The sequence below is a fragment of the Phaethon lepturus genome, unplaced genomic scaffold (assembly GCF_000687285.1).
Source record: "Phaethon lepturus isolate BGI_N335 unplaced genomic scaffold, ASM68728v1 scaffold34688, whole genome shotgun sequence".
Taxonomy (NCBI): Eukaryota; Metazoa; Chordata; class Aves; order Phaethontiformes; family Phaethontidae; genus Phaethon; species Phaethon lepturus.
In genome coordinates, this window is record NW_010556103.1 from 4,795 (window position 1) to 31,937 (window position 27,143).

The 27,143-nt window shown below is 40.1% G+C and overlaps 1 protein-coding gene across 1 annotated transcript in view; it reads right to left on the reverse strand.

Moving 5' to 3' along the window:
• Positions 1-5,234: 5,234 nt before the first annotated feature.
• The window catches only part of NFAT5 (nuclear factor of activated T-cells 5, tonicity-responsive), a 41,226-nt gene continuing 19,317 nt past the window's right edge, over positions 5,235-27,143 (reverse strand). The window contains exons 4-13 of the mRNA XM_010292380.1: positions 22,707-22,897; positions 20,578-20,750; positions 16,606-16,740; positions 16,379-16,431; positions 15,124-15,256; positions 14,505-14,582; positions 10,922-11,070; positions 7,979-10,415; positions 6,623-6,869; positions 5,235-5,710 (exon numbers count right to left, since the gene is read on the reverse strand). Coding sequence (XP_010290682.1) covers positions 6,631-6,869; positions 7,979-10,415; positions 10,922-11,070; positions 14,505-14,582; positions 15,124-15,256; positions 16,379-16,431; positions 16,606-16,740; positions 20,578-20,750; positions 22,707-22,897 — 3,588 coding nt within the window. The 3' untranslated portion in view covers positions 5,235-5,710; positions 6,623-6,630. The remainder of the gene's footprint in view (positions 5,711-6,622; positions 6,870-7,978; positions 10,416-10,921; positions 11,071-14,504; positions 14,583-15,123; positions 15,257-16,378; positions 16,432-16,605; positions 16,741-20,577; positions 20,751-22,706; positions 22,898-27,143) is intronic.

Below are 27,143 nucleotides of genomic sequence, written 5' to 3' on the forward strand. Positions count from 1 at the left end.
CCTGCGCCCGCGTCCCGAGCCCATCCAGTGGGCAGGCTCTTGGTTCTACTATTTTTTTTGCTAACACCACATCTGCAAATATTAATAAAAATATATAAAAATAAAAAAGTGTACAGCTGTTTTCAACCCATGGGTATTAGTGACGTTCACAAGCAGAGCAAGTTTCTGGAGCAACGTTACCAACAGCGTCACACGTACAGTACTGAAAGGTGTTCATACAGCTATTAATGAGTTACTACAAAAACCCTGGTAAATAACCTCAGACTAAGGAAAAGTAACATTATTTCAGGTTTATAAAAACGTAAATATAATGGTATTACGTGTGTGTCTACTAATTATTTATATATAATAGATATACGATTCCTCTATATACATATATATAACCCTAGAATATACAGGCATTGCGTATTTACATACCTATACAGATTGTAAGAAAGGCAAAGCCTCTCCTCCTGCGTAACCCCTCAGAGCCCCCTCCCCAGCTAGAGAATTTTACGAGTACACTTTTACAGGAGTTTATGTGCTGCTGCCTTTTTCCTCGTGTCTCAGCAACATCTCTGACATTTCCAGCAGGGATCCTCCGCGCTCGACGCCCCGCCGGCGGCGTGCATGGGCAGGCGCGCCTCCGCTCGTAGGCTCCGGGGACTACCGTTGTACGCAACCAGCATCACTGGCCCGAGCACGAACATGAAATGTTCACAATCTATCCCAAAAGACTCCTCCAAATTAAGACAAACACCCCAAACAAAAAAGCATCTCGGTACCAGTTGCCTTTGAGGTTCTAAAACAACGGAGCTGCCGCCAGGAACACAAACCACACCTATTCCTTGGAAATAAATCCTGCACTCATGAGAAGTCACCCGTGATCGATGTTTCTTCTTCTCACCTTCCACCTACAACTCACAGCTCAGGGCGTGCAAAGCAATTCATTCTCCTCGTCCCTGCTCTACCATCACTCAGATAAACGTCCGTAATCCCTTGTGCTCCTCTCCTGAAAAAACAACCCAACAGCTTGCCACACAGAGGCGTGAGGTTCAAAAACTGAAAATTCTTTTCCAACTTCTAATGGATGCGCACGTGGGTGTGCACACACACACGTACCCCTGGGGGAAACGACGTGTAGCTTTTTTAGTCCAATAACAACTTTTTTGATCCTGCCTTTTAATAAATCACCTTTCCTGCTACTCGAATAGTGACTTAAACTGTGTTTCAAGACAAATGCAACCTTCTGACTTGCTTAGTGCTCTTTCGGAGCACTCTGGAGAGATAGTAAGAGAGTAGAAAAATCTATTCAGACAAGTTTTCTTTTTAGAAACTGTATGCTAAATTAAAATCACAATAGAAGCTTTAAAAAAAAAAAAAAATTCATCTAAATTAGGGGAATGTCCACTGATAGAGCTGCCCAGACTGAGTATTTCCAGTAAAAAAACCTGCCAAAGTAACAAACGCTTAACTGCTCATGTTTTATTCTATCTTAGAACTAAATCGGAAGTAACCACGCTGTCAGTAATTAAAAGTAATTGTAACAAAATGATTGGTGACTAAACATCCACTTTGAAACAGCAAGGCTGAAATTATTTCTTGAACTATTTTCAGGTGAAAATAATAGCAAAGCATTTGGCTTGAAGAACTGCTAAAGATCAGACAGTGAAGAGGCAATTAATAACAAAACGTGGACTGGCTAATTAAGCACAAAGCACCAGTAACTTCCTACCAGAGGAGATGTTTAGCCAACATTATTGTTATTATTATTATTATGTGTTACTCCTGTGATTTTTTTATACATATATACACACACATACAGTGTATAAGCGGAGAAGAGAGCGTGTGCAGAAGTCACGTCCGGTGGCTAGCAGGTCCCTCTCCCTAAAACCGCTGCTCTGTAAACCACCACGGACGCTGTGCGGAGCGCGGAGCACGGGTGCTGCGGAGGCATATACAGCTGGAGAGTACAGCCCACATTCAGTGTGGGGAACCAGATTCAACGAATCTTTAAGAGCAAGCTCAAGCAGCAGAAAAAAGAAGATACAGAGAACCCATCCCAGCAAGGCAGCTCTGCCGTTTTTCATTTTTCACCTAGTAGTATCTTCTATATTTAGTTGCCGCTTTGTGGATATGATAGTAACTTCCCCTTTGTAATAATGTCAGGAACTTTAAATTTATAGAGACTAATGTCTTGGTATCTTCTAACTTCCTCAACCAAAACGGACTAGACATGATGCCACCGCCTCACGTCCGCAGGCAAGCACGCCGTCCGCTCACAGCCAACAGGCACGCCGGTGTCAGCATGCAGAGGAGTACACACAGGGATAAAAAAAAAAGGCAGAGTAAGCTCCAATTATCAACTGCTTAAATCACAAATGTAACTGTTCAGGACTCCGATAAAATACAGATGTGGCTCACACTGTTCTTGGGTCTTTCTGCCATGAAATCCTGCAGCCTGTCTTTAAGCTCTTCACCGGCTTATCAAACCTCTCTTTATCCTCTGTAACAGCCGTTTGCAAGCAGCAGGTCAGGCACTAATCAACCGCTGAGCAATCTCTTCATTCGTAAGACAAATACTTTTTGTAACCAAATCACATGTTCAACGTGTTGTACATTTAAACATTGACCTAAAATGAACGAGATAAATTTAACACAAGAAAAAGGTGTTATCCAGAAGTGAAAAATGTGATAGCACAGCCCTTTTTTTTTTTTTAAACTTTTTTTTTTTTTTCCTCTTCGTAAGCAACCTAAAATACGCACACAATTCAAACATACCCTTCCCCTGGAGCTGTAGCAGTCTTGGTATGAAGTTCTCTTTTGGACACCCATCTTGTTAAATGGAGAATTGGTCCCTGGTGACTTGGCACTGTCCGACAGCACATCAACGTAAGGATACACCCCTTCGGAACAACGGAACGAACTGAAGCAGCACACAAGTGAATTTATCATTCCTATTACTTCTTCTGTGTATGAAGGCCCCAGATGACACCCAACAGCTTGTTCTGGGACTGCGATCCTGCAAAAGCCACTAGTTCATTTTTTAATAACTGGCTATCGACTTCCACGACCACATGGAAGTTGTTTCGGTCCATAATTCTCAGTCTTCTACATAGCCTCATATAGCATTTAGTCAATGCTGCAAGATTGCTGTTTTCATGTCATGAACCATAACAGGATTCTGTTAATATTTTGTCTTAGCAGGAAAAAAAAAAAATAATCGCAGAGAGAAAAAGTATGGTTCAGGGTTATAAAGCAGCTCTGGACATTATGAAGCAGGGAATTCTTTTTATCATGATTAAAATTTTAAACATTTTAGCATAATCATAAATTAAGAGTTAAAACACAGAGGCGCTAATAATAAAATATTAAATAGACAATGATAGTGGATAGAAGCTGAATGGCTCATTCTGAGTGAAACCCCGTTATTTTATATACGCCTAAATGCCTACGGGTTTCCTTACTAGATCGTATTGCTGAGTGACAGACACATCAAAACACACAGTGAAGCTTCTCATAGCCAGTTGGAACAACAAATTGCCTGATGGAATGGCGAGAGATGAACAAGTTATTTATGTTGCAAAAAGTACTTAAATACGCAATAAAGACATAACAAACCCCACCCCACCCCACTGTTATCAGACGCCACGTTGTGGTAGAACATCAGACAAACTCACAAATTTACCACAAAAATGTGTGGCAAAAAGAATATTTTATATATATGTATATATATAAATTTTTATATTTATGCCAATGTACTCACTCAGTACAAATAGCAAAATAGTATACCATTTCCTAAATACAAAATATAGCTTTCCAAAAAAATGAAACACACATTAGATATAAACCATCCAAAACTTGAACGATTGAAAACTGTATTCAAAATTAAATGACCCAGAGCAGGTCTCTTTCTGAAAAGTTCCCTTCATATCGGCAAGAAGCCTTACTACTGAAAACGTAATTCAATGCCTCTCAATGAGAGAGAGAAAGAGAGAGACAGAAAGAGAAAGTGAACGTTAGGACAGACTGACAAACAGGAAAACCCATTAAAACAAACAAAAACTCTACACGGCTCAACTAAGCACACAAGTTAAGGGAAAAAACACACAGTAAACAGACTAGAGTAACTTAAAAACCATTTACAGACTATTCTTTGTTATTTAAAATAACAAAAATGAAAAATGACATGATACCGACTACACTCTACCAAGGCATAATAGCCATACACGACAGCTGTCCGGCTCTAACTGCAGCAACAGCTTTCTACGTGCAGAAGGAGAAGAAACGAGTATCTGAATGAGGCTGTAGTGAGATATCACAAAACTGTCTGGATAGTTGGAGCACCCAAAAAATTCACATGCCTCACAATACAACTGCATGGTCTGGAGTGGGTTGTTTTTACATTCTGTAACATCAGCCAATTTTTTGTTTGTTTGTTTGTTTGTTTTTCAATCGAGACACGACAATCTAGAAACTAGACTTGGTATTAAAAAAAAAAAATCACTTCAAAATTGCAATGAGCTCAATATGCTACAAAGATGCAACAGCTCAGCATGAAGTGAAATTTTCAAGAATGCTTAAAAATGATGTAATTTGCCCCCTACTTGGAGTAAAGTCAAGCTGAAGATTTACATGAGTAACAGTTAAGGGGGATTCCTGCATTGAGAAGGTGGTGGAGAAATTGCTTCCTCTTTCCTTAATCCTTGATTATTTGTCAAAGCTTCTCCTGACTAAGCAATTTAGCGCCATGAATTCCTAAAAGCTGCTTCTGATCTTTAAAGCCAGTAGGATATTTATGTCTTTTTTAAAAACGTAATACGAAACTGAGGGAGAGAGAAGGAAAACCATGAAAAGAACAAAAGGGAGAAGGCTGGTTTGAGAATGGGTAACGCAGCTTTACCGAGTCCTAACCCATACAGTCAGAGTGAGAGAGACAGAGGAGTTCTCTCCTCAGCCAGGCAGAATCCTCCTTGCAAGCTGAAGGTATTTTAGAGGATAAGATTTTTAGAGCAGAATTTAATTGAAAGTTCCCCTTCATTTCTTCATTTTGTTAGAGCCACCAAACCCTTGCTCTATCTACAGTTACATGTAAGGGACACAGAAACCGTTAATCACGTTCTCAGGTGGGAAGCACCCACCTCTGGCTATCTACAGTAGCAAGCAATTCTCTGCTTGTTTATTACAGGTATCAGTATTTTTCACTGCCACCTCCTACAATTAACGAATCGCAGCACTAGCTCTCCCGCTCCCCTGTAAAACGTGCGACCCCTTCACCCACTGACAGCCAGGAGCCATGGCTCACGTCACAGGCATTGGATGTTTCTGCTTCACGAGCTTTTCTAATCAAAAGAGGGGATGTGAAGAAGGAAGAGGAAGATAAAAAAAGTAAACGTGGTAATGTGTATTACCTTCTAACAACAATAATAACTGACCAGATATGCTTTAAGTTGACAGAGCACCCCACTCGTAATGAGGTTTAGGAGTCTAGTAACAGTACAATCCCATGCCCTAGTAAAACAAAGCATAGCTTTTCAGCATTATTGGCACTACAAATCCCAAATACTATGGTCATAGCCTTAGGTGCTAGACGCTGCAATCGGCCACGTCTGTGCTCTTTAGAGAAGAGGGCCACTTTTTGACAGAAGCAATCAGTTCCACACAGCCTAATCCAGAGTCGGAAGGTCTGAGAGGATCTGGGCAATCATCACTTTTTTTCTTCACAGAATTTCTGCAGGAAAAAACAAGCAAGCAAAAAAGTTAGGCATAACTAACAAAAGTAATCCTCTTATTTCTATGTAGTTCCTTCATCCTCAAAGTGTTCTTTACAAGCAGACAGGAAACTATGAGCGAGTATCGGAATGCAGCTCTCTTTCTAGAGCAGGATTACTCTCCTTCCACTTTTTTTTTTTTTTTAATTCATAACTTCATATACAAAACAGTTTAGATTAGAAAATGAAGTGTATCACTTAAGTGAAACTTATGGGGGATTTAGGATGGCAACACAGTTAACCAGAGCCAAGTTACACACTGCGGACAATACCAGATTCCAGAGTCCTCCTGGTTCTTGGTACTCATTCATAGTGGAGGCCTCGTTCACCTCTCTGAAAAAGGCACCTTCTAAGAGCAGAATGTTTCCCAGTAAGAGCTGACTGTGGCAGCTCGCTTTTAACAAGGGCTCAGCATGTGGCACACTCTCAATAGCCGCCATATTCTACCGAAACTTGTTTTCACATTACGTTATTGTAACCCAGGGGGTAACTTCAGAATAGTACAGACTCGAGGTGTTATTTACTCAATAAGCCTTAAGTTTTTAACTACAGTCATATTTCACAACGCTTTTATGTGCCAAGCTGACAGCGATCTACTCTCCTTCCAAATAAAGTACTAGACGGTAACAGCGGATGACAAAACATACAGCAACTGAACGACAAGACCCAGTCTCAACCAGCTGTTTTGTACAAATTCTGGCCTCTAACTGTTTCTAATAGCCATTCTAGCCACTGGTATTATATTCTTAATTCAGCAGTACTGGTACTTCAGCTGATCTCTTAGAGCATGGTGATACACTCCGAAGTAAAGACTTACTGAACAAAAGTATGCATGGCAGGAAAGAATCCAGCAACCCGAACACATTACTTACTTGACTAATTAAAACGAGCCAGCCATATTGTTCCCCTGGTTTTGCAATGACACAAGCAGATCATCTATTTTCTCAATATTCTGATTGGTTGCCATAGCTGAAGGTAGCGGAGGAGTCTCAGATATCTGCTGGGAGAGCAGCGTCGGCACCGCTGCTTGTCCCTCGCTCTGTGGCTGACCTGGCTGACTTATAGCCATCAACTCATCCGGCAACGTAGCTGGTCCAGAAGTTAGCAGCTGCCCACAGTCTGTTAAGCAGTAAGTGAAGAACAAAGGAGCATTTAAATTAGGTTAATACGTGCAGTGAATTAGCCGCCTTCTTTACATACATCCGTATCGTCTATAAACTGTGCAGAAAGTTACATGCACTTTCGTTCACGTGGCCGCCTTTGCCCCCCACTCCCTCCGGGCCTAAGTGTTGAGTATGCCCATGCTTTGTCTTTATTGACTACAGATGTGTCTTCCTCAGTTCAGCCAAGGTATCCACCAGCTCCTTCTGTAACTCTGCAAATAGGGTCACCTCTCCTGCCATTTCTAGCCTTACCTTCAGCTTCGTGGAGAAGCTGGGCTGTTTGTGGCCTGACTGTCAGAGAGTTCATACAGCAAAGCACATGCTCAGGTACAAGCACAGACCAAGCACACAGCTACGGCTTTCTGTCCACATCCTTTACAACATGCTATAATCACCATTCGCTACTTCTGGAGCTTCACAGGTATGTACAGCCCTTTACAGACAGATGAAAGCATCTACATCCCAAAGAACTTGTCATAAAGGCTAGACTCGGAGATGAGATACGGAAAAGTGCCAGCTTATGAAGTTAAAGGAGTTTCAAATAGACTTCAGCAGACACTTCTCTGGACTATGCAGCTTAAAAAAAAAAAATCCTTCCTTTCAATAACGTGTGGAGAAAGTCATTCCACACATTGTGGACATCAAATGCAGCACAAGAAAGATCAGTGGAGCTGTCTTAAGAAGGTGTAATTATTTTTTTTAAGTGTGTACATGTATTTTATCTATTATTTGCATATGTATTGTCAATAATATTATATATAACATTTCTATATAAATATACACACAATTCTAAGATGGTTTTGTCACCTGTTTTTGTTAATCCTAAGTGTAAGAAGACCAACAGGTATTTAAGTGAAGAGTTCTCATGCAAAATCAGCAACGTAAGTGTACATTCAGGGCAACACAATGAGTATGTGTATTCTCAATTGTAGCGCTACATTACTTATTTCAGGATTTTCTTTTTTTGGTAAGGAAGTATCTTAGAATTGAATAATCATTGTCTTGTGGACCCCAATTAGTACCTCTTCTAAATTGTAAACTCAGAGTCAGGCATCTACCACTTACTGTTTTGAATGCCAAACAGGAAAATTCCTGATGTTTGCTGAGATGAAGCAGGAGAATTCTGCAGCTGGTTGATAGCACCTCCTGCTGTGTTGTGAAATAAAGAAGCTTGCTGCTGGGGTGGTGAAGCAGTTCCTTGCATTCCTGCCATGCTGTTTTGAGAAGAGTACATAGGAGACTGCTGCAGCTCTTGCTGGCTCATACTATTCTGCAAGGCAGACATGGAAGCTGAAGAGATGAAGAGGGTGACTTGTTGCTCTTGAGAACTTGGTGACCCTGGGACCAACTGAATCTGGGGTGAGTTATGGAAGATGGCTGGCTGCTGTGCTTCAGCCTGGTTGGATCCAGGATTCTGAAGAGAAGACACTGTAGTCTGACTCTGGAATTGCATGGGCTGCTGCTCCTGGTTCATTGACGCCATGTTCGTCTGTGGATGAAAAATGGACTGGCCTTGTTGCTCCTGATTGGTAACTGGGTTTTGATTTGGATTGAAAATCATGTTCTGCTTTTGAGAAGCAATTGTACTCATTGCATTTTGGTTACTGAACATCATGTTCTGCTGCTGCTGCTGCTGCTGCTCCTGAGATGGAGGACTACTCTGAATAGCAACTATCGAATGCTGAGGCTGGAAGATAGTTCCTTGTTGGTTCTGGGGAATTGAACTGGACTGGATGGAGCCTAGTGACACTTGAGACTGAAACAAACCTTGCTGAGCAGGCTGAGTCTGGGGCTGTTCTTGGGGAAGCATAGAACTCTGGATATGAGATATCTGTGTCTGTTGCTGGAAAGAAGTCTGCTGTTCAGTGTTTGTTGCTGTCTGAAGAGGAGAAATGGAATTTGGGCTTGTAAAGAACGACATCTGTTCTTCCTGAGCTGCAGGGTTGCTCATTGAACTCTGGGAAAGGAACATGCTGGCAGACTGCTGGTCTTGAGGAACTGAAGAGCTCTGTAACACACCCATGGCGTTCTGCGAGTGGAACATTGGAGGCTGCAGTTGGTCTGAGGAATTAGTACTGGTCTGGTTGTGGACAATGGAATTTGGACTGTGAAAAATAGAGCCTTGTGCTTCCTGTGATATATTTTGAGCATCACCAATAGGAGTCTGAGAGTGAAAAAGCTGAGCTTGTGAGTGTGGAGACTGCTGCATAAAGCTTCCCGACTGAATAGACATGATTTCTCCGCCTTGCTGGAACAGACCACCTCCTTGTTGTTGAGTTCCACTTGCCTGAACAGTCATCATGTTTTTGGTAGATGAAAAGAGATTAACTTGAGACTGACTTTCTCCACTATGCTGCATTTGAACCATGGTCTGAAATACAGTACTTTGCATCTGTTTACTCTGACCAGAAGCTTCTTCTCCGTCTGCAGAATTTGATGCCTGAAACATAGGAGGTCCATTGTTGGAGACTTGCTGCTGAGCAGCGGGAGCAGTCTCACTTCCAGAAACACCAGGAGATGACGAGAATAATTCACACTGCATCTGCATGTCTTCGCTTGTTGATAACCCACTCATTATGTGAGAAGCTTGCTGGTATACAGGTGACTGTTGGAGGGCTCCATTCCCTGAAGTTGTTGAAGAGAACAAATCAGACTGCATCTGTGTTGCAGCTTGGCAAATGTTTTGCTGGATTCCTATCACCATTGCTGCAGAAGTCTCCATCGCCTGCTGCTGCTGCTGCTGCTGTTGCTGCTGTTGATTGGACAATGCATTTTCAGGCTGTGAGTGAACATTTTCAGCTCGTCCGGGCAAAAGGTTCTCTGGTCTGGAATGGACAGCGGTGTCTGAGGAGGAAAATATCCCAGAATTCACACTATTTTGTATTTGGCTAACTTGCTGAAAGATATCTGCATTTAGCTGATCTTGAACATCCTCACTGCTGTCTGAACCAGAAAATAAAACAGAAGATAACTGCTGTTGAGCTTCCAATACCTGTTGCACCAAGTCAACATTTCTATTGCTGCCAGTGGCAGTGTTAGTTGGAAAATTTCCAGCTTGTAGTTGCTGTATAGTGTTCTGTAACTGACTCACACCACTTGCCGACGAGAAAATACTTGATGAAATCTGTTGCTGCAATGCCTGCGCTGGTTCTGAGAGTGTAGACTGTTGTTGTTGTGATGCATCAGTTAATTGTGACAAAGTGACTACGGTGCCATCCGATTGCAAGACTTCTCTGGTTTGGGAATCTCTTGTTTGGAACTGTGCAGCTTGCTGCAATAATGCATCACTGTTCTGCAGCTGACCTGGAGTAGAGACTGCTGAAAAGCTACCGGGCTGGGAAATGTCCTGCGTCTGGATAGTAGTTAGTGTCTCTGGATTATACACCTTCGGCTGTATTTGTTGCTGGTTTTCATTTTCAGAAGGTAAATGGGAAGCAGAAGTTGATATGCTGGACATACTGTTTTCCAATGTTTGTTGAGTTGGTCCAACCACATTTGAAGCCTGAAAAGAGCAATACATTAAGCAAGTCATAAGCTTACTCAGGTTATGCTTATAAAACTTCCACCAATCCATTACGTTTAGGAAAGATTGGACGGAAGATTTGATGGCTATGTATCTCTCCATACAACCAAATCTCTCCATAACCAAACAAGGAAGCAAACGACTAGCACAGGAAATGCTACTTCAAGGAAAGAGTCAAAGTACAATTTAATGAAAGCAATGTTAGGAAGTGATTAAAATAATGTTCTTAGAGTAATTTACTAGTTCTGTGTCACAGGACAAAAAAAAATTCATCATCATATCATCAATCAATCTGTTGGAATGCGGGAACAAGATAAGTGACTTTCAAAGGAAATTGTCTATTATTGTAGTCATATGTTTTGCCCAGAACTCTCTCGGACACATTCACCTGTGTGCTACTCTTCTCTACTATTAGAACACAAACTGAGGGGTAGATGTAGCTAAGATTATTAAAGCTACTGTCTTCAGATCACAATCAAACTTACCTTGAAGACAGGGGGAGATCTTTTTTCTGCACTTACTTCCATCGGAGCCACATCTTCATTCTTAATCATACTGCTTGGCATGAGTGGAGTTATCAAGGCACTAGGAAGAATGTTTACCTTCTCCAGATTACAACCAGTGGCCTTCACTGCTGCAGTCACAAATAAAAATAAAAGGGCAATGGAATATTAAGATTAACTATGCAGAGAGTGGGTTTCTAGCTGTGGCCTGCTTCCCTGAGAGAGGAGCTGCCATCCTCATCTAAGATGCTAATATGCCAAGAGATCAGTGCAAACATTTGAATACTTCAAATAATCCTAGAACAACTGAAACCTCGAGAGATTATTTTTAACACTAAGAGCAATGTCATAGTTTTCTTTTTCTTCCATTTCGTATCTTTCTAGACCAGGACAGCCATCCACCAACTGATGGAACTACAAAAACAAAAGCTTAAGACATCTTTCCACAAATTATCAGATTTTAAACTTTACTGCACTTTAACTGTACAACTTCTCTATTTCGTTTTGAAAAATGTCTGTTTTCAGGTAACTACGTGAACAGAGTGTTCAAAGCATTCAGACTGAATTTTTGTTGTTAAAGGACTAATCGCGCAAAAACTTGACAAATCTGCATGGCAGTTCTGTAGTAAAAGCAGGTCATTATTTTGCCTTTGCAGTGCCTATTTTTTCTATTTTTTTTTTTTTTTAAAGTAGAAAGGTGGGTTCTTAACATTAATTAGGTCTTTTTAGTTTTAATTTTTCCTTTTAATTTTCCACATTAAAAAAAAAAAATTACCAAAAAAATCTTAGCTGAGATCTTTGCTGTGAATGAAATTAACTTCAAATTTCAAATACTGCTGAAATTGAGCTTAAAACAAACCAAGGGGAAAGTCTGTAAAAACCATCATTCCATAAGTACTTTTAAGTAAAGAATTAATCTTCAACATAAAGCAACAGATCTCCATGCTTTAAACAAATTTAAGTATTACAATAACATGGCAGTAAAACTTCTGCGCATTTATATTAACAGTACGCCACATCCTCAGTAACAGTCCTTGTGTGTTTGTTCTATGCAAAACCAAAGACTTTCTCCTGAAATGTTATTTTTTGTCTCCAGCAATAAATTCTCAGTCGTCAGCAGGGCAACAGCTGTCAATATACCGACAGCCAAATCAGCTCCTTCCCTCCTTCTGTTAACTCACAGGTTTGGGGTGGCTCCAGAAATACAAGCCCCGTGACGTGACGTGTTGGGCTGTGCTACTGGCAGGGAATGCGACGTGAGTGAGACCACTCTAAAATATGTCTACTTCAGGACAGCTTAGTCATACAGTGGTTTTAAAGACAGCAGTCAGTATTTTTTCAATACCGTAGTCACAATTTATAAGCTTTTCTCTCCTATGTGATTAATCATGTTGTCTTCATCAGAAACAATAAAAAAAAATTACGTCATTAAAAAAATCCCAGTGGTATACAAATTAAATTCTAGAAATTGTATGTTTGTTCACAGTGACGTATTTGGTTGGAAGAGTGAAAAAAAGAAGTGAGATTAATAATGAAGAAGAAGTTTCAAGAGCAGATAAACATTGTTGGTTTTGGTCTTTTAGTATGTTTTTGTAATACACTTAGTTTAGAACTTCTGAATAGTTACCATCTTATCAAGGCACACACACCCTCTTTTCCCTTTTCTCCCAAAGCTGGAAACCGAAACCATCATTAACACTTAAAAACAATGCTCCCGCACTGCTTCAATGTTAGAAGGCGAAGACCTGAACCACATGGTTGTCCATACACCCCACCTTCCTCAAGTTTTACAGAACAGCTTAGAATTATAAATGTGTTGTCTTGAAACGTAACTTCTCACTGAAGTCTGTCAAATCTGCAGACTCTTAAAATGTTAGAGCTAAGAATCTGTAATGGCTTTGGGAAGCCACATTTTTTTTTTTTTTTTTACATATGCTGATGTTGTAATAGAAATTATTTTAAGGAATATTCACAGATACCCGAGACAGATTAAAATTGCTTGTGATAGGAAGAGAAAGGCCCTGCAGCTCAATAGATAACTTAAACATCCCTGGCAGCAACAGTTTGTTCCATTGGGCCAGGGCTGCTGGAAATGATGCCACTGAAGAAATTATGAATTCTAGGATTTTTTTTGCTCCCAGTGAAAGGAAACAGGAAGGAAGTGGCAGCCCACCGGATCCCCACCTGGTCTTTATCATTTCAGAACAGAGGAAGGACGGGCTGGGACATATGCAGTGACAAAGTACATAAAGCAGACAAAATTGTCTGACCTCTGGTTCCTCATCAATCTAGAGTATAGAATACGTACAGGAGCTGGCTAGCAGAAAACCCACGCAAGAAAGTAAATTAAAATTTATCACATAAATTAAATGGAGGACATGAAGCAACAGAAATAGCACATTGTGTTCTTAGGAACAGCAGATGTTCTCCTGAAGCAGTTGGTATCTTCCCTTGGTTAAGCCTCCATACTAAATTAGATGGATGTCAGGCTTGCCCTGATACATTAGTTATTGTTTTTCTCATCTTTTTAATCTTGCTACCAGAGCTCTTACCAGTCCTTTTATCAGCTTGTTCCATTGCCATAAATATTTTTGCATATTTCTCCGCCAAATTTTCTCTGCAAGTTTAAACGCATCATATCTTGTATTATCCTTCCTAACAAGTTGTAAAGTCAACTTGTAAATATATCCCCTGCCAAGATCAAGCTATTAACTTCAAACACGAGCTTCATTATTTTAACCTGAAGCTACGGATTCCTATCAAACTTGTGATCACGTTGTTAATTCGCTTACCTTTCAACCTGCTTTCACCAGAGCAGGCTACGGAAATTTCCATTAACCTTTGTACACTACCATAGTTTTAACAATCAACTAAGAAACATTTCCTTCCTCTGCTTCACTTCAGTATCGGAAGGATCGATTCACTTCACACTTAAAAACCAGGCAAACCTAAAACTTGCTCTCTTGGATCACAATGACAAACTTTGCATGGACAGAATCGTCAGGGAAAAAAAAACCTCACTGAAAGGAGTAAGTTGAAATTGCCAGAATTAGCACTCTTAACTCTTTAGACCCACTGAAAGCAGTCTTATAAAACTACTGGACAGCTTCCGAAAAATACCGAGTTGGCATGTTTGTGTTTTTCAGTACTCAGTTCTTACCCACCGCTACCTTTACGTGTGTGTTTGTTTAAAATAGCACAACACAGTTTCTAAATCCTTTGTATTAACTGCCATCTTAGGCTTTTTTCTTTTTTCTTCTTCGCTTGCAAGCATATTAAATGAATATTAGACTGCAGGGTCTGAGCCATGAAAAAAGAAAACTTCATTTTTAAATATTTTTTTTGCAAAGTTTTTGTTCTATACCAGCTCATGTTAAAATATACTTAAAGGAATACGGTTATAAAGTAAAATATTCAGAATCAGAAAACAAACCTCACTGTAAGAATATGGCCAGATTTTATAAACACAGACTTATCTTCACAGGATGTCTGATTCATTCCTTCGAATTTGAGTAGGAATTTATAGTTAAATTATTAACAGCAATGATAAGAATCAATTTAGTACCTTTTATAGCCTCTTCAAAAGAACAATGTGGGGCTGGGCTGGAGATTTCCTTCTTCACATTAACATTCAGAGTACCAGCTGTTGAGACAAAACACATTGAAAAATGTTAAAAAAGCAAACAAGCAAAAAAAAACCAAAGCAAACTAAAACAGTTTCTTCTACCTTAAAAAAAAAAATCAAGGTTCTTTGAAACCCACACAAACTTTTGCATTGTGTGTTGTAATATAGATAAATAAATAAACAAAAATACATGATACAGTCATACTTGAACTTTCCTCAGGATAAAGCTTGGTGCTATTTTTTTGGTTGCATTTGGTGCATTGTATATAGAGTGTCTATTTTTCCCCTCCCTCAGCTTCACATTTTGAACCTTATACTAGAAGTTGAAGCTACTTTGTAAGAACAGCTGCCTCCACACAGTTGAAATTTGAGATACTTGCCACATAAATGAGGAAAGCCAAGCCTTTACATTTCATTATTTAACAGAACAAACCTCACCAGCAAGAGGAGTTTGAAAAGATGCACGTTACTTAACATTTCTATTGTATGGACTAAATATGAAATCAGAAATGAGATGCTTAGCAGGTACAACTGGCCATTCCTTCCCCATTTTACATACATGTATCTGGAGTGTACGTAAATGGTTGCACATCGTGTGATCTTCCAGCATTGGTCACCACATATATTCCCACAGAAACAGCTGAGGTTATTTGCTGGTCATGATACGGTGGCACCTTCACAATAAGGTGATTCTGCAATGCAGAAATAATTTTTAAAAAAATCACATTAGAAATCTTATTTCATTGCTATTGACCTTAATTGTATTTACAACCATCAAAACAGAAACAGACTTATAAACCACCATAAAAACCAAAGACATTGGGGGAAACATGATCAAGTTACACTTGCAGTGAAGTAAACTGGTAACTAACTTGTGCTAGAAGAGAGATTCGAATAATCTGCCTGTGTCATGCTCACTGGCAGCTTACAACTCAAACGGAAGGTGCAGAAAGGAAAGACGTGTGAAGTCCTGTACTTTAAACATAAGCTTATGCCTAACACGCCTTACTGAACTGCAGTTTGCCATCAAATTCTGCTGGACTCAGACACTCCACTGTTCTGCTGAACCCGGTCTTTGTGTTCAGTGTGAACAGATGGAGGATGCAGTTTCATGTTACACTTAAGCGGATTTAAGACTGAGCAGACATCAAAAAATGGGCTTGCAATCATTCATCCACAGTACTAGCGACGAGGGATAGGCTGTCTGCTCCCCAACTATGAATCCCTCTAGAAGCGAGAAATCATTGCTACCAGTGCACGCACCGAATACTGCCTTCGCAGGCGCGAGAAAGATGACGTTTGTTAGACGTCATTTACGACCCATAATGTCCCTAATTTCAGTCCAGTAGTCCATAAAGGTACTTAGTTGTGTCAAAAGAACAAACAAATATTTTGGAAAGCATGTCAAGAGTGGAACAGAAATTCAGCCAGGTATAAAGACTATGGCATACACAAAATTTATTTCCACTCAGGAGGAATCTAATGGGTCTTTAGGGAAACTACTGGAAAAATTGTATTAGGCCTTTTAATTACATTGTATATAAGGGCAAAGACTTGCTCACCAAGTTCATATACCACACTCCTACTGTGGTATCTAAGTTCTCAGTTAGAAACTGAACAATTATACTTCTGTAAACCCCAAAAAATGCTATTCTACCAGATCACTAAAGAACTTATTTGAAAAAAAAGGAATAGCATTTCTAGAAATGCACAGGAAGAGGGAAAGGCTTATTTGATCTTTTTTTGGAAACAGAGTCAGAATATTTTTTATTTATTAAAATATTATAACAACAACAACAATAATACAGAAGTACCTGATGAAATAATTCCATGTCTATTTCAGCTTCTGCCTTCCAAGAATTCTCATCTAAATGAAAGTTAAAAAGCATACTTTATTGCACATTCATATAAAGCCATTTATTTTAAGTGCCTTTGATTCCGCTTCTCAGTTGGCTCTCTGTAGCTAAGCCTTATCAACCAACATAAACCCAAACACCATGCCCTCTTCAGCACCCCAAGCCATCACTGCTTTCACACTCACCAGAAACGTTCTCTTGGAAAATCACTTTTGTTCCCTTTAGAAAGTTCTTGCCAATCAGAAAAACTTCCTCTTCACCCTTCACTGAACAACTGTGCAGACTTTTCTTTAGGATCTCTGGAACTCCTGCTGGTTGAGCTGCAATTGAAAAAACACGTAGTTTGAAATCAAGAAAACATCAACATCCAAAACAAAAAGCTTTTACTTACAGGATTATAAAGGAAAGAACAAAATAATTGCAGAGCTTGTTCCTTTACTATATCATTCATGACAAAACTTGTCAGAAGATAGCTGTTTCTATTCTTTCCTCACTAAACTTAATGACCTCACAAAAATCACACTTCGGTAAACGATCCACTAATAATCTTTTCCCTTTTCTCCTGCATTTATTAAATCTTCAAAACCAAACTTTGACTGTTTGAGCTAAAGCTCAAGAAGTGTTCAGGAGAGAAGAAAATCTGGTTTTGTAATTTCCTGGCATAGAGAGCGATGAACAAATGCATGAGCCCTTAGATACAGCTGAAGCACACCTTCAGATTTATCCTTAAGCTCATAAAAGTATTTTTTATGAAGCTTATTTTGTTCTGCAATGCAAAAGGGTAGAAGTAGTAATTCCCATACTACCTGGTTTTTTTCAAGTTTTTTTTCACATGACATAGCTTTCTCGGTGCAAGAACTAAACCCCAGGCTTTGAGCAACCTGGTCTAGTGGAAGGTGTCGCTGCCCACGGCACGGGCGTTGGAGCTAGGTGATCTCTAAGGTCCCTTCCAGCCCAAACCATTCTGTGATTCTATGACTTTCTAGACCTACGTACTTCAGCTAATACAAATCCTGGCAAGAGTCACATCTCCGTAGTTGGGGATTATAGCAGTGTATATCCTATAAACTAGCAAAGAGAACGCGGCTTACAGATACCCATCCCTGGAAACCTTTGTCTCAGCCAGTGATTCAGACGATGATTTACATAACGTATTACAAATCATCTTTGCTGCGAACTATTTCTATGCTTCTTAAAGCATAAATCAAGTAAGACCATGTGTGCTAAATGACAATGAGCACCAAAGACAATTTAAATAGAGACACATAGTTTAAGATAATGTATTTTTGAGTTTGTCACATTTAATGTTATAAAATAATTCCAGTTGCTTATACAGGTTTCTCAACCACCTTTTCGAGTTGCCATAAAATCCCTAGTGCCATAAGCTCATACTTGTGCTTCGCACTTACGTGGCCCACTTTTAACGTTTAGTAACAGTATTCTCTGGGCTTACTGCACAGAACATACATACTGTAACACTCCAAATTATTTAATGACCTTTCAGAAAGGATTTTTCTACAACTGTTGCAGCGAGTTCCCAGGCAACCATTACGCAACTACTGAATATGCTCAAGGCACCATGAACTTCTGAAAAGAGTAAGTGGATTTAGGTTTGCTAGCAAGTTAACACAGCCTATTTAAAACATAGACCTGAAATAAAGAGCCTCATATACTTAATGTCTTTCCTACGGTTTCAGAAATATTATTGCAACTTTGACAACCATATTAAACACAACATAAACAGGCTCTGATGAGTGAACATGTAAACCTTACTATGAGAAGGTACAGTACATGTCTGTAATAAGATGTAGCTAACAAACCAGATGTGATGTGCTCAAGGAGATGATTTATATAAAGAAATAACTTAATAAACAACAAAATTTTATGCCATATTGGTCAGCCAGTATATGTGTACCAACACTATTTGGTTGGCTAAGGTCTACCGCAAGTCACCATAGCTCGGGAGCAAGTTCGGAGTGCCGCAGCACAGAATCTTGGAAAGCAAGCCTGGAAAGAGCCTCAAGAATTCCCCTCTCAACCTCCACATCACAATCAGTTTCACCCACATCATTCCTCAAAGACAAAAGCCTAACCAGAGTAGTTTGTTTGTTTATTTTAGGCTTCCAGCAATAGAGATGCCATAAAATTCCTGGGCAATCTCTTAGCTGCTTACACAATTAGGAAGATTTTATCAACCGACCAAAACCCAGCTTGCTAAAAACTAAACCAATTTACTCCTTCCTGTATTTTTTTTCAGAAATTTATTTATGGAAGGATAATTTTTATTTCCTTCTTCCTTTTCTCCTACTATTCCTTAACATGTCATCATTCTCACAAATTCTACTTTTTACTCACTGCCCAGATCTCAAAACATAGCTACTAATGTTAGGGGTATAAATGGATGTATTCAACAAACAGAGAATGAAGACGATGTACAAGGAACCCTCATAAACCAATATTGGAATGGCCTTACCAACAAGCTAAGCGGGAAATGCATCAAATACAGCTTTTTCGGCTAAATAGTCTATTTTACAAGTCAGTCTCTAAAACATCTCAGGTAATCAGCTTCTACTTACAATAGCAAGTTCCGGATTGTTATGCGTTTAAGAAAACACCAGATGATTTCCATTTCCATATCTGCTATGATTTAAATAATTTTATCTTTAACCAGTAAGTTAAAGATGGAAACAAAATGTATACAGAAGTAGCTTTTGGAGATCTTACAGAAAATGTTTTTTTCTTAAATCTGAAGATTAGTATCAGATACTACAATGCTACGCTGACTGGAATGGAGCTACAGGGACAATCATATTTCTAGCAAACGTGTATTTTCCAACAACATGAATGCATAAATCTGAGAACTCCACCAGTTTAAAGAACACTGGAAAAATAAAGATTTATCAGAAAGTGGCAGGAAGAGGAAAAAAGAGGGATGGGAACACCTCAAGCTGACCTTTTCGCAAGAGCACCCCAAACATCACACTATTGCCTAAAGCATCGAACACGGCTGAAGAGAGAAGCAGAGTCCTCCCCTGCATCAGCAGTGACACCTCTTTGGTTATGGGCCTTTTCGGGGTTTCAGCAGGGTTCCTGCTCTCCCTAAGTCTCGCAAAGGGGTTCTCTGTGAGAGCAGCATCCTGGAAGGAGAGAGGGGCTACAGGGCACCTCTGCCGAATCGCCTGTTGCCTGCAGCACTGGAATCGCGTGGTGGTATCTGATGTAGAAGCTCACACGTTTTAAATTACCTCCTCTTTCAATCTGCTCTTTCACTGGCAACAAAGCTGCAGTTTCTGACAAGTTGAATAGGAGCCCTGGCACAATAGGTACTGACAGTGTTTAGAAGAAAGAAAAAAACAAAAACAATAACTTCTTTTTATACAACGGAAAGAACACAACACAGGCGCCCAGGAGCTTGCATAATCATGCTATGTTCCATGCACGGAGAAAAAGCTTTCCATCTTGTTCATCAAGAAGTATCAATAATCCCATCAACAGCTGTATTAAACACATTTCCCTATCTCTTCTCTTTGACAGGTGAGCAGAATTCCCGTAACTGGAAGTCACTACAGACTGTATACACACAGGCAGCCCCCTCTGACTTCACCTTCCCTCCTGTTCAGTATCATCCAACTGGCCCATGCAGCCATCTGTGCTCAGTGTTCAACGGAGCATTTTAATAAATAGCTATAAAAAGTTTCATTCTTGCACTGAACCAGAACAGATTCAGCCTCTGGCCCAACGAACTACCACAGCTGTAAAGAGCCATGCTTACTAACTTAGTAGAAGTCCTTTCTATCACTGAAAGCTGACAGATGAACGTGACAATACAGAAGAGATTAAAACCTCTACCAAAAGAGTCACACAATAAGTTCAAAGCGATCATGATAAAAATTCTGACCTTTTAAAAGGCAAAAATTCATTTAATAAAAGTTATAACTACTTTTAAATGCTGGTCAGTCATTTAACTAACATCCCGCCCCAAATAAAAGTCAATCCATGTGATCTCAGCCATAGCAATTCTGAAATAATCACAGATTAACATTGTTGTTTGTTTGTGTGTGTGTGTGTGTGTGTGTGTGTGTATGTCCACGGCATTTTATGGCAATCACACTAAAATCCAGAGTCCTCTAAAACCAACTTTTTATTTTGATACTTACTGCACAAAATTGGGGAAGAAGGTGTCTGAAGAGTCAAAGTTGAACCATCTTTGCGAGTGATGTTAACACGAAATACGAGCCTAGCACGTGTGCTTTTTTTCTTGGAACCAGCAATCCCTATCCTAGCTTCAACATCAGCATTTCTCAGCTTCAGTATTCCCACGCAATCAACCCTAACAACACAAAACAGTTGACAGTTTAATAGAAGTTAAAGAAGTTCAGCACCTTTAATAATCTTCTGACTAGTTACACAAGCCACAAAGTCAAAACTCCTGAAGTAATTACTGAAATATTATTAGATTGGGTTGTTTTTGTTTTTTTTAGTTACATGAAATCTCTGTATGACCTTTCTCATTATATAGCCCGGTTTTCAATTCATCCCTCTGTAATTTGGATGATGAATCATGGGAGGAAGGAATATGAAAGTAGTATGAATACAACAGAAAATGCAATGTAACAAAGTAATTCTGGTAAGCATTCAGTTTATAATCACAGATCTTCATTCTTCCATTCCTGGGGCTAGATCTGGGTTTGTAAGATTATTACTACAAAATATTCTGCATTCACTTAAAGCAGTAGTAGAAGAAAACTTACTGTAGTCATATTATTTTTTTATGTTCAGTGGAACTTGGAAGTGACAGATACGTCATACCATAACTGTGGTCCTACGGGAAATGTATACAGGGCCAGGTGAGAGAGTAATGCAGTGCTAACTTTCAGAAAGACATGCTAGATGCAAAATGATTTCAAGCAAAAAACAAACAAGCAAAAAAGAACAAACACAGCCTGATGTGGTAAGAAGAATATTGTAAATTTACCAGGATCTTAGGTCCTACATCCAAAAAGTACAGGGACCATCTGATATCTAGTTTGAGTAGAACAAATTTTTGTACTGCATCAGGGCCAACAAGCAACAGCTAGGGAGCAGAGAGGAGGGGGAAGTGTGATCCGGAAGGTGGCACTGGCATTACCATCAATAGAGAGGTGCTACAGCATCACTGAAACACTCGGAAGATTTCTTTTGAGACATCAAGGTGCCTTTTGAGAAACAGCCTAGGCAAAACTTCTCTTCCTAGATAAAGCCAAATTCATCTTTCTAGTATCTCTGTACTTGTATGGGTTTACATTAACACTTGAGGACAAGTATAAAGTTCCTAAGAGGCAGTTTACAAACTTATAATGGGAATATATTTTATATTTTAAAAAATCAAAATGATTCAGTCTATTAGCAAACTGTATTATCCTGCATAAGAAGTGGACACTGTAAATTGAAGAAACATTTCTTCTTTTGAAACAAGACAAGCTTTTAAGTAAAGAGTGGCAGCTTTCAACCACATACCCATTAAAAGATGTTCTACTGAAAAGAATACTTTGAAAGAAAATCACTCCCTTTCTGTATATTAAGATACATGCGAAAAGCTTATTAAGGAATCACTATATCTAAAGTTTCCTGGGAGAGCTAAACCACACAGGCAGATGAGGCCACTTGCTCAAAAATCTACTGCAGTTAACTACTGCCATCAGACAGAGCACAGCCCTCCTCGGGGACTGCGCACGCGCAAACTGTACGCAGAACGCTGCCTACGCTTGACCAGACGAGCTCCGTGAAGACAGCAGAGCGGGAGGCTTCCGTGGCAAAGGACTACCTGGTGGAAACGACAGAAGTGGAACAAGCGAAGCAAGAGAGGAGAAAAGCCAGAGTTCAGCCTCACTATCCACAACTCCCAGCCTCCTGGGCCTAAGGGATCTGAAGATGCCAATATTCTCCTTCCCTCTTCTGATTAGCAGTTCTGTACTTGTTAAAAGACAAGACAACCAGCAGAACCAGTGACCAGTTTATAGCTCACATAATGCTTGAATATGCACAGGACTGTTCAAACGGAACATGAAATTAATGTAACAAAGTTAATTGATAAAGTTGTAGGAAAGACCAGATTAAGCATTAAGTATAACAAACACAAACTGAGAATGCGATTTAAAAGTTTTTCTTAGACATGTAGCTTCACTAAGTGCCTGGTGTGTGCCAAGATGTTCCAGACTTTTAACTACTAACCAATGCAACCAAAAAAGGAAAATCAGTTTCTGAAAACAAGCTAGTAACTTAAAATGTTTTTTAAAAAGCTACTCACGCAAGTGTCATATTGTTGCTCGGGTCCAGTCCGACCTCAATAACAGTAGTTCCTTCTATATCCACTTCTTTACAGGGAGTAGTGTTTCTCCCAGTAACTCTGCAGGCCTGGTAGAACCCATGCGGCTTCACTCGACCGGAGTCGTTGCCCACGAATACCTGCAGCACCACTGGCTCGTTGTGACCCTCCAGCTGAAACATGGCAAAACAGATTAAATATTTTAATTGGCCAACAATGCCTCTTAATTAAAACAGGAAACATTTTATGCAGCTGAATTTGAAGTGAATCTGCCCCCAGTGTTGCTGGAAACAATCCTAAGGGAAGAAGGAACAAAAATTTTTCATCTAGTTTATAAACAACTTGTTAGCATTTTTTCTCTTTTGTCATTTGTTCTTCCATTAAAAGACAATTCAGTCATTTACTGAACAGGTGAAATTATTTTTCAATTGTTATTATTAATATTTTATTTCTAGACCAGCTTGGATCCTATCTATCTTCACTCAGAATTATCCCAACTGCAATATTCAGGTCTCTTACAACCCCTTACTCTCACTCCAACCACGACTATTTCCCCATCTCTTTCCAGGATCCTCCTTCCCCCCCAGAATCTACACCCCCAGTAAGCTGCGAAAGAGAACATTTGCTGTGGCTGGTTCCAAAGTTGATGAGAATTTGTTGGTCAGTATGTGCACGCTGATCAATCAGTTAGTGTGCTACGCTTCTAGGATCCCATCTTCACGCCAGCCGCACCTTGCAATCTTTGTGAAAGCAGATTAAAGTTGTCTAACACTTGCAAAATGACAGGATGAGTCAGAAAAGGCTGAGGGGGAAAGCAGAGGGAGGAACAGGATGAATGATTGTATGGTCCAACCATGCAAACCTAGTCTTCTTTCAGATGACAAAATAAAATTAAAAATGGCAGCTTGACATCTCCTACTTAAAGTTCATGAACAGTGTTAGGATTCACTGAAACACTTCATAAATGGTCAGACATACATTTCACATAATGATTTAGCAGTCCTCCTGCAATGCAGTGTGCAAGCCATAATTAAATTAATTCACTAACTAAACATGTTAGTGAAAAATGCATTCATTTTTATAACGGACATCCACGCATGAAAGGGTTTGTGTCCTTTTAATGCTTTTTTTTGTTAGCGGAATCCCACCGTGGTGCTACATACTAAAAATGCTCTAACATAAAAGTAAAAGAAATCTTGAAGTAAACCTGGACATCGTATTATGAAATAACCTCTCACTCTTTTTAGGTAATAGAAGAAAAATACACCAAGGAAAAAGAAACACTAGATTGCTGCCAAATTCCCAGGCCAGAGATGGCAATTATTTGCCACAGCATTCTAGGAGGAGAAAAAACAAGTATTTTTAATGTTTTCATTAAGCCACAACTGTTGCTAGAGGATTTCTGGGTGACAATGTTCTGTTTTGTCTCACGCCTGGAAGCCCAGTCAATACTTGCAGAAAGAAGCTCAATCTTTATTAGTAAGGAGATGCAAATGAGAGCAGAATTCTCCAGAGGATCTCTTCGGGGATTAGTCCCTGGCACACTGGGAAAATTCAGTTCTGCAGTTCTTAGCAAGTTTGAAAAAAGAGGTGGGGGGGTGGGAATCAGCAAATACTGATAAAACCACAGGACGCTCCTCACGTTCAAAAGGCACAATTAGCTTACAGCAGGTAGGTGGGTTATGACTGCTCTGGATGGGCAAGGACAAAAGATTTCTGGAGGTGGCCTAGCACAGGCTCCCACATGTGGACCACAGGCTGGCAGGTATAGTTCCTGTCAAAGAGCTCAAAAGCTTGAGAGAGCACAAATAAACAAGAGACCATGAAAACAGCCAGCGAGAGGACTTCATTTCACCAAGTGGTCAGAACAAAGTAGGGAGTAAAGGGTATTCTGATATTCTACCACTGAACCTCTTTTACATGGAAAGCCGAATGAACGGTCCTTGTGTCATGCCACCAAGGTCTCCTTGGCTAGAAACAGCATCACCACAGCTACCCAGGGTTGCTTTTCTTCCCCGGTGTTCTTGTTAGAAGAAGGTATGAAAGGTGTGCAAGAGCACCTCTCATCATCTAGATGGCAACTGCTCCAGCTTTGCAATACCGTTAGCAAGAAAACATGAAAATCTGCTACTGATGGCTGGAACACCTCTGCTGAGACTTTGCATTCAGGATAATCTTTCTTTTGCCAGACAAGTCACTTTGACTAAGCTTTCTTTATACAATCTTAATGTTGCGTATTGACTGTAGACTCTAGTTCTAAGTCATCAAGTAACATGGTTTTCTTGAAAGGGCCACAGAACCTGCTTTTCCTCCTCAGTCTGCTTTGAGTGATGCATCTGAACGGTTGCCCGTCACATGTGGTGCCAGAGAAGAGCAAGCACCAGATCTCTACTGAACTAGCAATGTTTTTACACTGTTCTTCCCCATCTTTAAAACACCCTCCAAAAAACCCAAACAAAACAAAAAGCCCTCTTGTCCTTTACATACTTTTTTTCCACTAGCTCAGATTTCCTGAAGATCCACTGACTCATTTTGTCTGTCCAATCCTGGCAGACTTTTTATGCAGGGTATGAACTAGTTTGCCTACTGGTAAAACAAGCTTGAGCTTCCAGGAATTCAGTGACACGAAACTCTTGCAAACAGAATTTTCACTAAAGGGTAACTGGGAAAGGAATTAAAAGGAAATCCAGATGAACAAAGGCCCATTAAGAAAATTCACATAAATGAGCACTAAATCACCATAGCAACAGGACTATATGAATGGATTCTTTTCTTATGAAACTTTACAGGATTTCTACATTACTCAGGAGGACTAAGTGAAGTGTTGGAGATGTTTCTAACACTGTTGAACAGGACTTTAAAGATAAGTATACTTCTATACTTTCTCAGCAGTAGTCAGCACAAATTTTAAGGGCTGCATCATAAGCAAACATTTCTTTGTCAATCTGGTAAATTAGTCCAGATTGAGAACTGCTTTGCTGCTTTCTCAAAGTGGCATAACTAAGAAGAAGTATGAAAGTAAATGTCTTTTATCTTTCTTATTTGTATGGTAACAAATATAGTTGCCTACTTGCGCAACCTGCTGGCCACACTCCTCCCGGCGTAAGCAGGATGCCATCTGCCTTCGTTCCAATGACTGTGCAATGCTGGCTTGTGTTCAGTTCCATGCCCACCCTCGCATTCATACCGTGGTCGCTGCAACTTTTGCGATTATACTTGACGTCAGTTCTTCTGTCTGTCTCTGTGTTAAGTCAAGTACAGCACTACCCCGATAAGACTCTCTGTCATTTGCATTAGGGAACCTTCACAAGCAAAGTCCTAAAGTTCTCAGATTGTGTCCTCCACGCTATGTAGCCATCCTTGCAGATGGACAGATGGCTGAAACCTTTTACAATGAGAGAGGTCGGTGAGCAGGAGACCCCTGTTAGCTACCTATAGAAAGCATCATCTATTATCTTCTCAGTCAGGCAGTCTGTAATGGACACCAAAACATTATCCCTGAGCTTCCTCCCTTCTCTGATCTCAGCAGCCAGTCTCCAATTTCATGCTGGAGGTCTGTGCGGCCAGGGAGCTCCTTATGATACATGACGTCCTCTCTTCTTCAGCTGCCGCACGTCCACGACTGCATTCCAGCCATGTACACTAGCTGCCCGCTGCGATTCCAGTCAAGTCACAGCCCTGTGACTACACAAGAGAAGAAACAAGACCTGCAAACTCACACTTTGTGCATTAGTGTGCAGTCACTGGAGAACAGCCTCTGAATGTTCTCCCTTTTGAGCAGGAATGTGAAAGACTTCTTTGTAGCCTTCTTCCTCGTGTTTCTCCTCCATCTGTAGCTCCTCCTTTCCCTTCTGGGCTTTGGTCCCCATCCTCTGACAAGCTTACAGTAAAGCCCTCCTCACCAGGCTGGCAAGCCTGATCACCAACAATTTTCCCCCTCTTTGAGTAAGGTGAGTTACATCAGCCATCCTTTTCTCCCCTCTCAATGAAGCAAGATGAACAAAAAAGCTAAATGCTGGCTGGAGAAACCAGCTATGCAGCCAGACCCTGGGTTCCTGACTGCATCTGCTCGATCCAGATCCTTCCCCTTGATGAGAAGGGTTGAGAACACCATCGAGCCCTCTGTGCCGCTCATCCCTACCTCAGAGCGAGTGACCATCAACAACTAAACTTTAAGGCATCAAAGTCTATACAGAAAACAGGCTGCATTTGCTAAGTGTGCATAAAACTGCTTCCTCTTTTCTTCCCCCCATTCTCCAGTTCCACTAATCCACATGTACTTCCCTAGTGCTAACCATACTGAGCAGTACGACCCAGGAAGTACACCTCAGTTAGATCTTTACAACTCGAAAGACAGACACTGGATATGTGGATTCAGGTACTTATTAAAAAGCAAACAAACAAAAAACCCCACAAAAT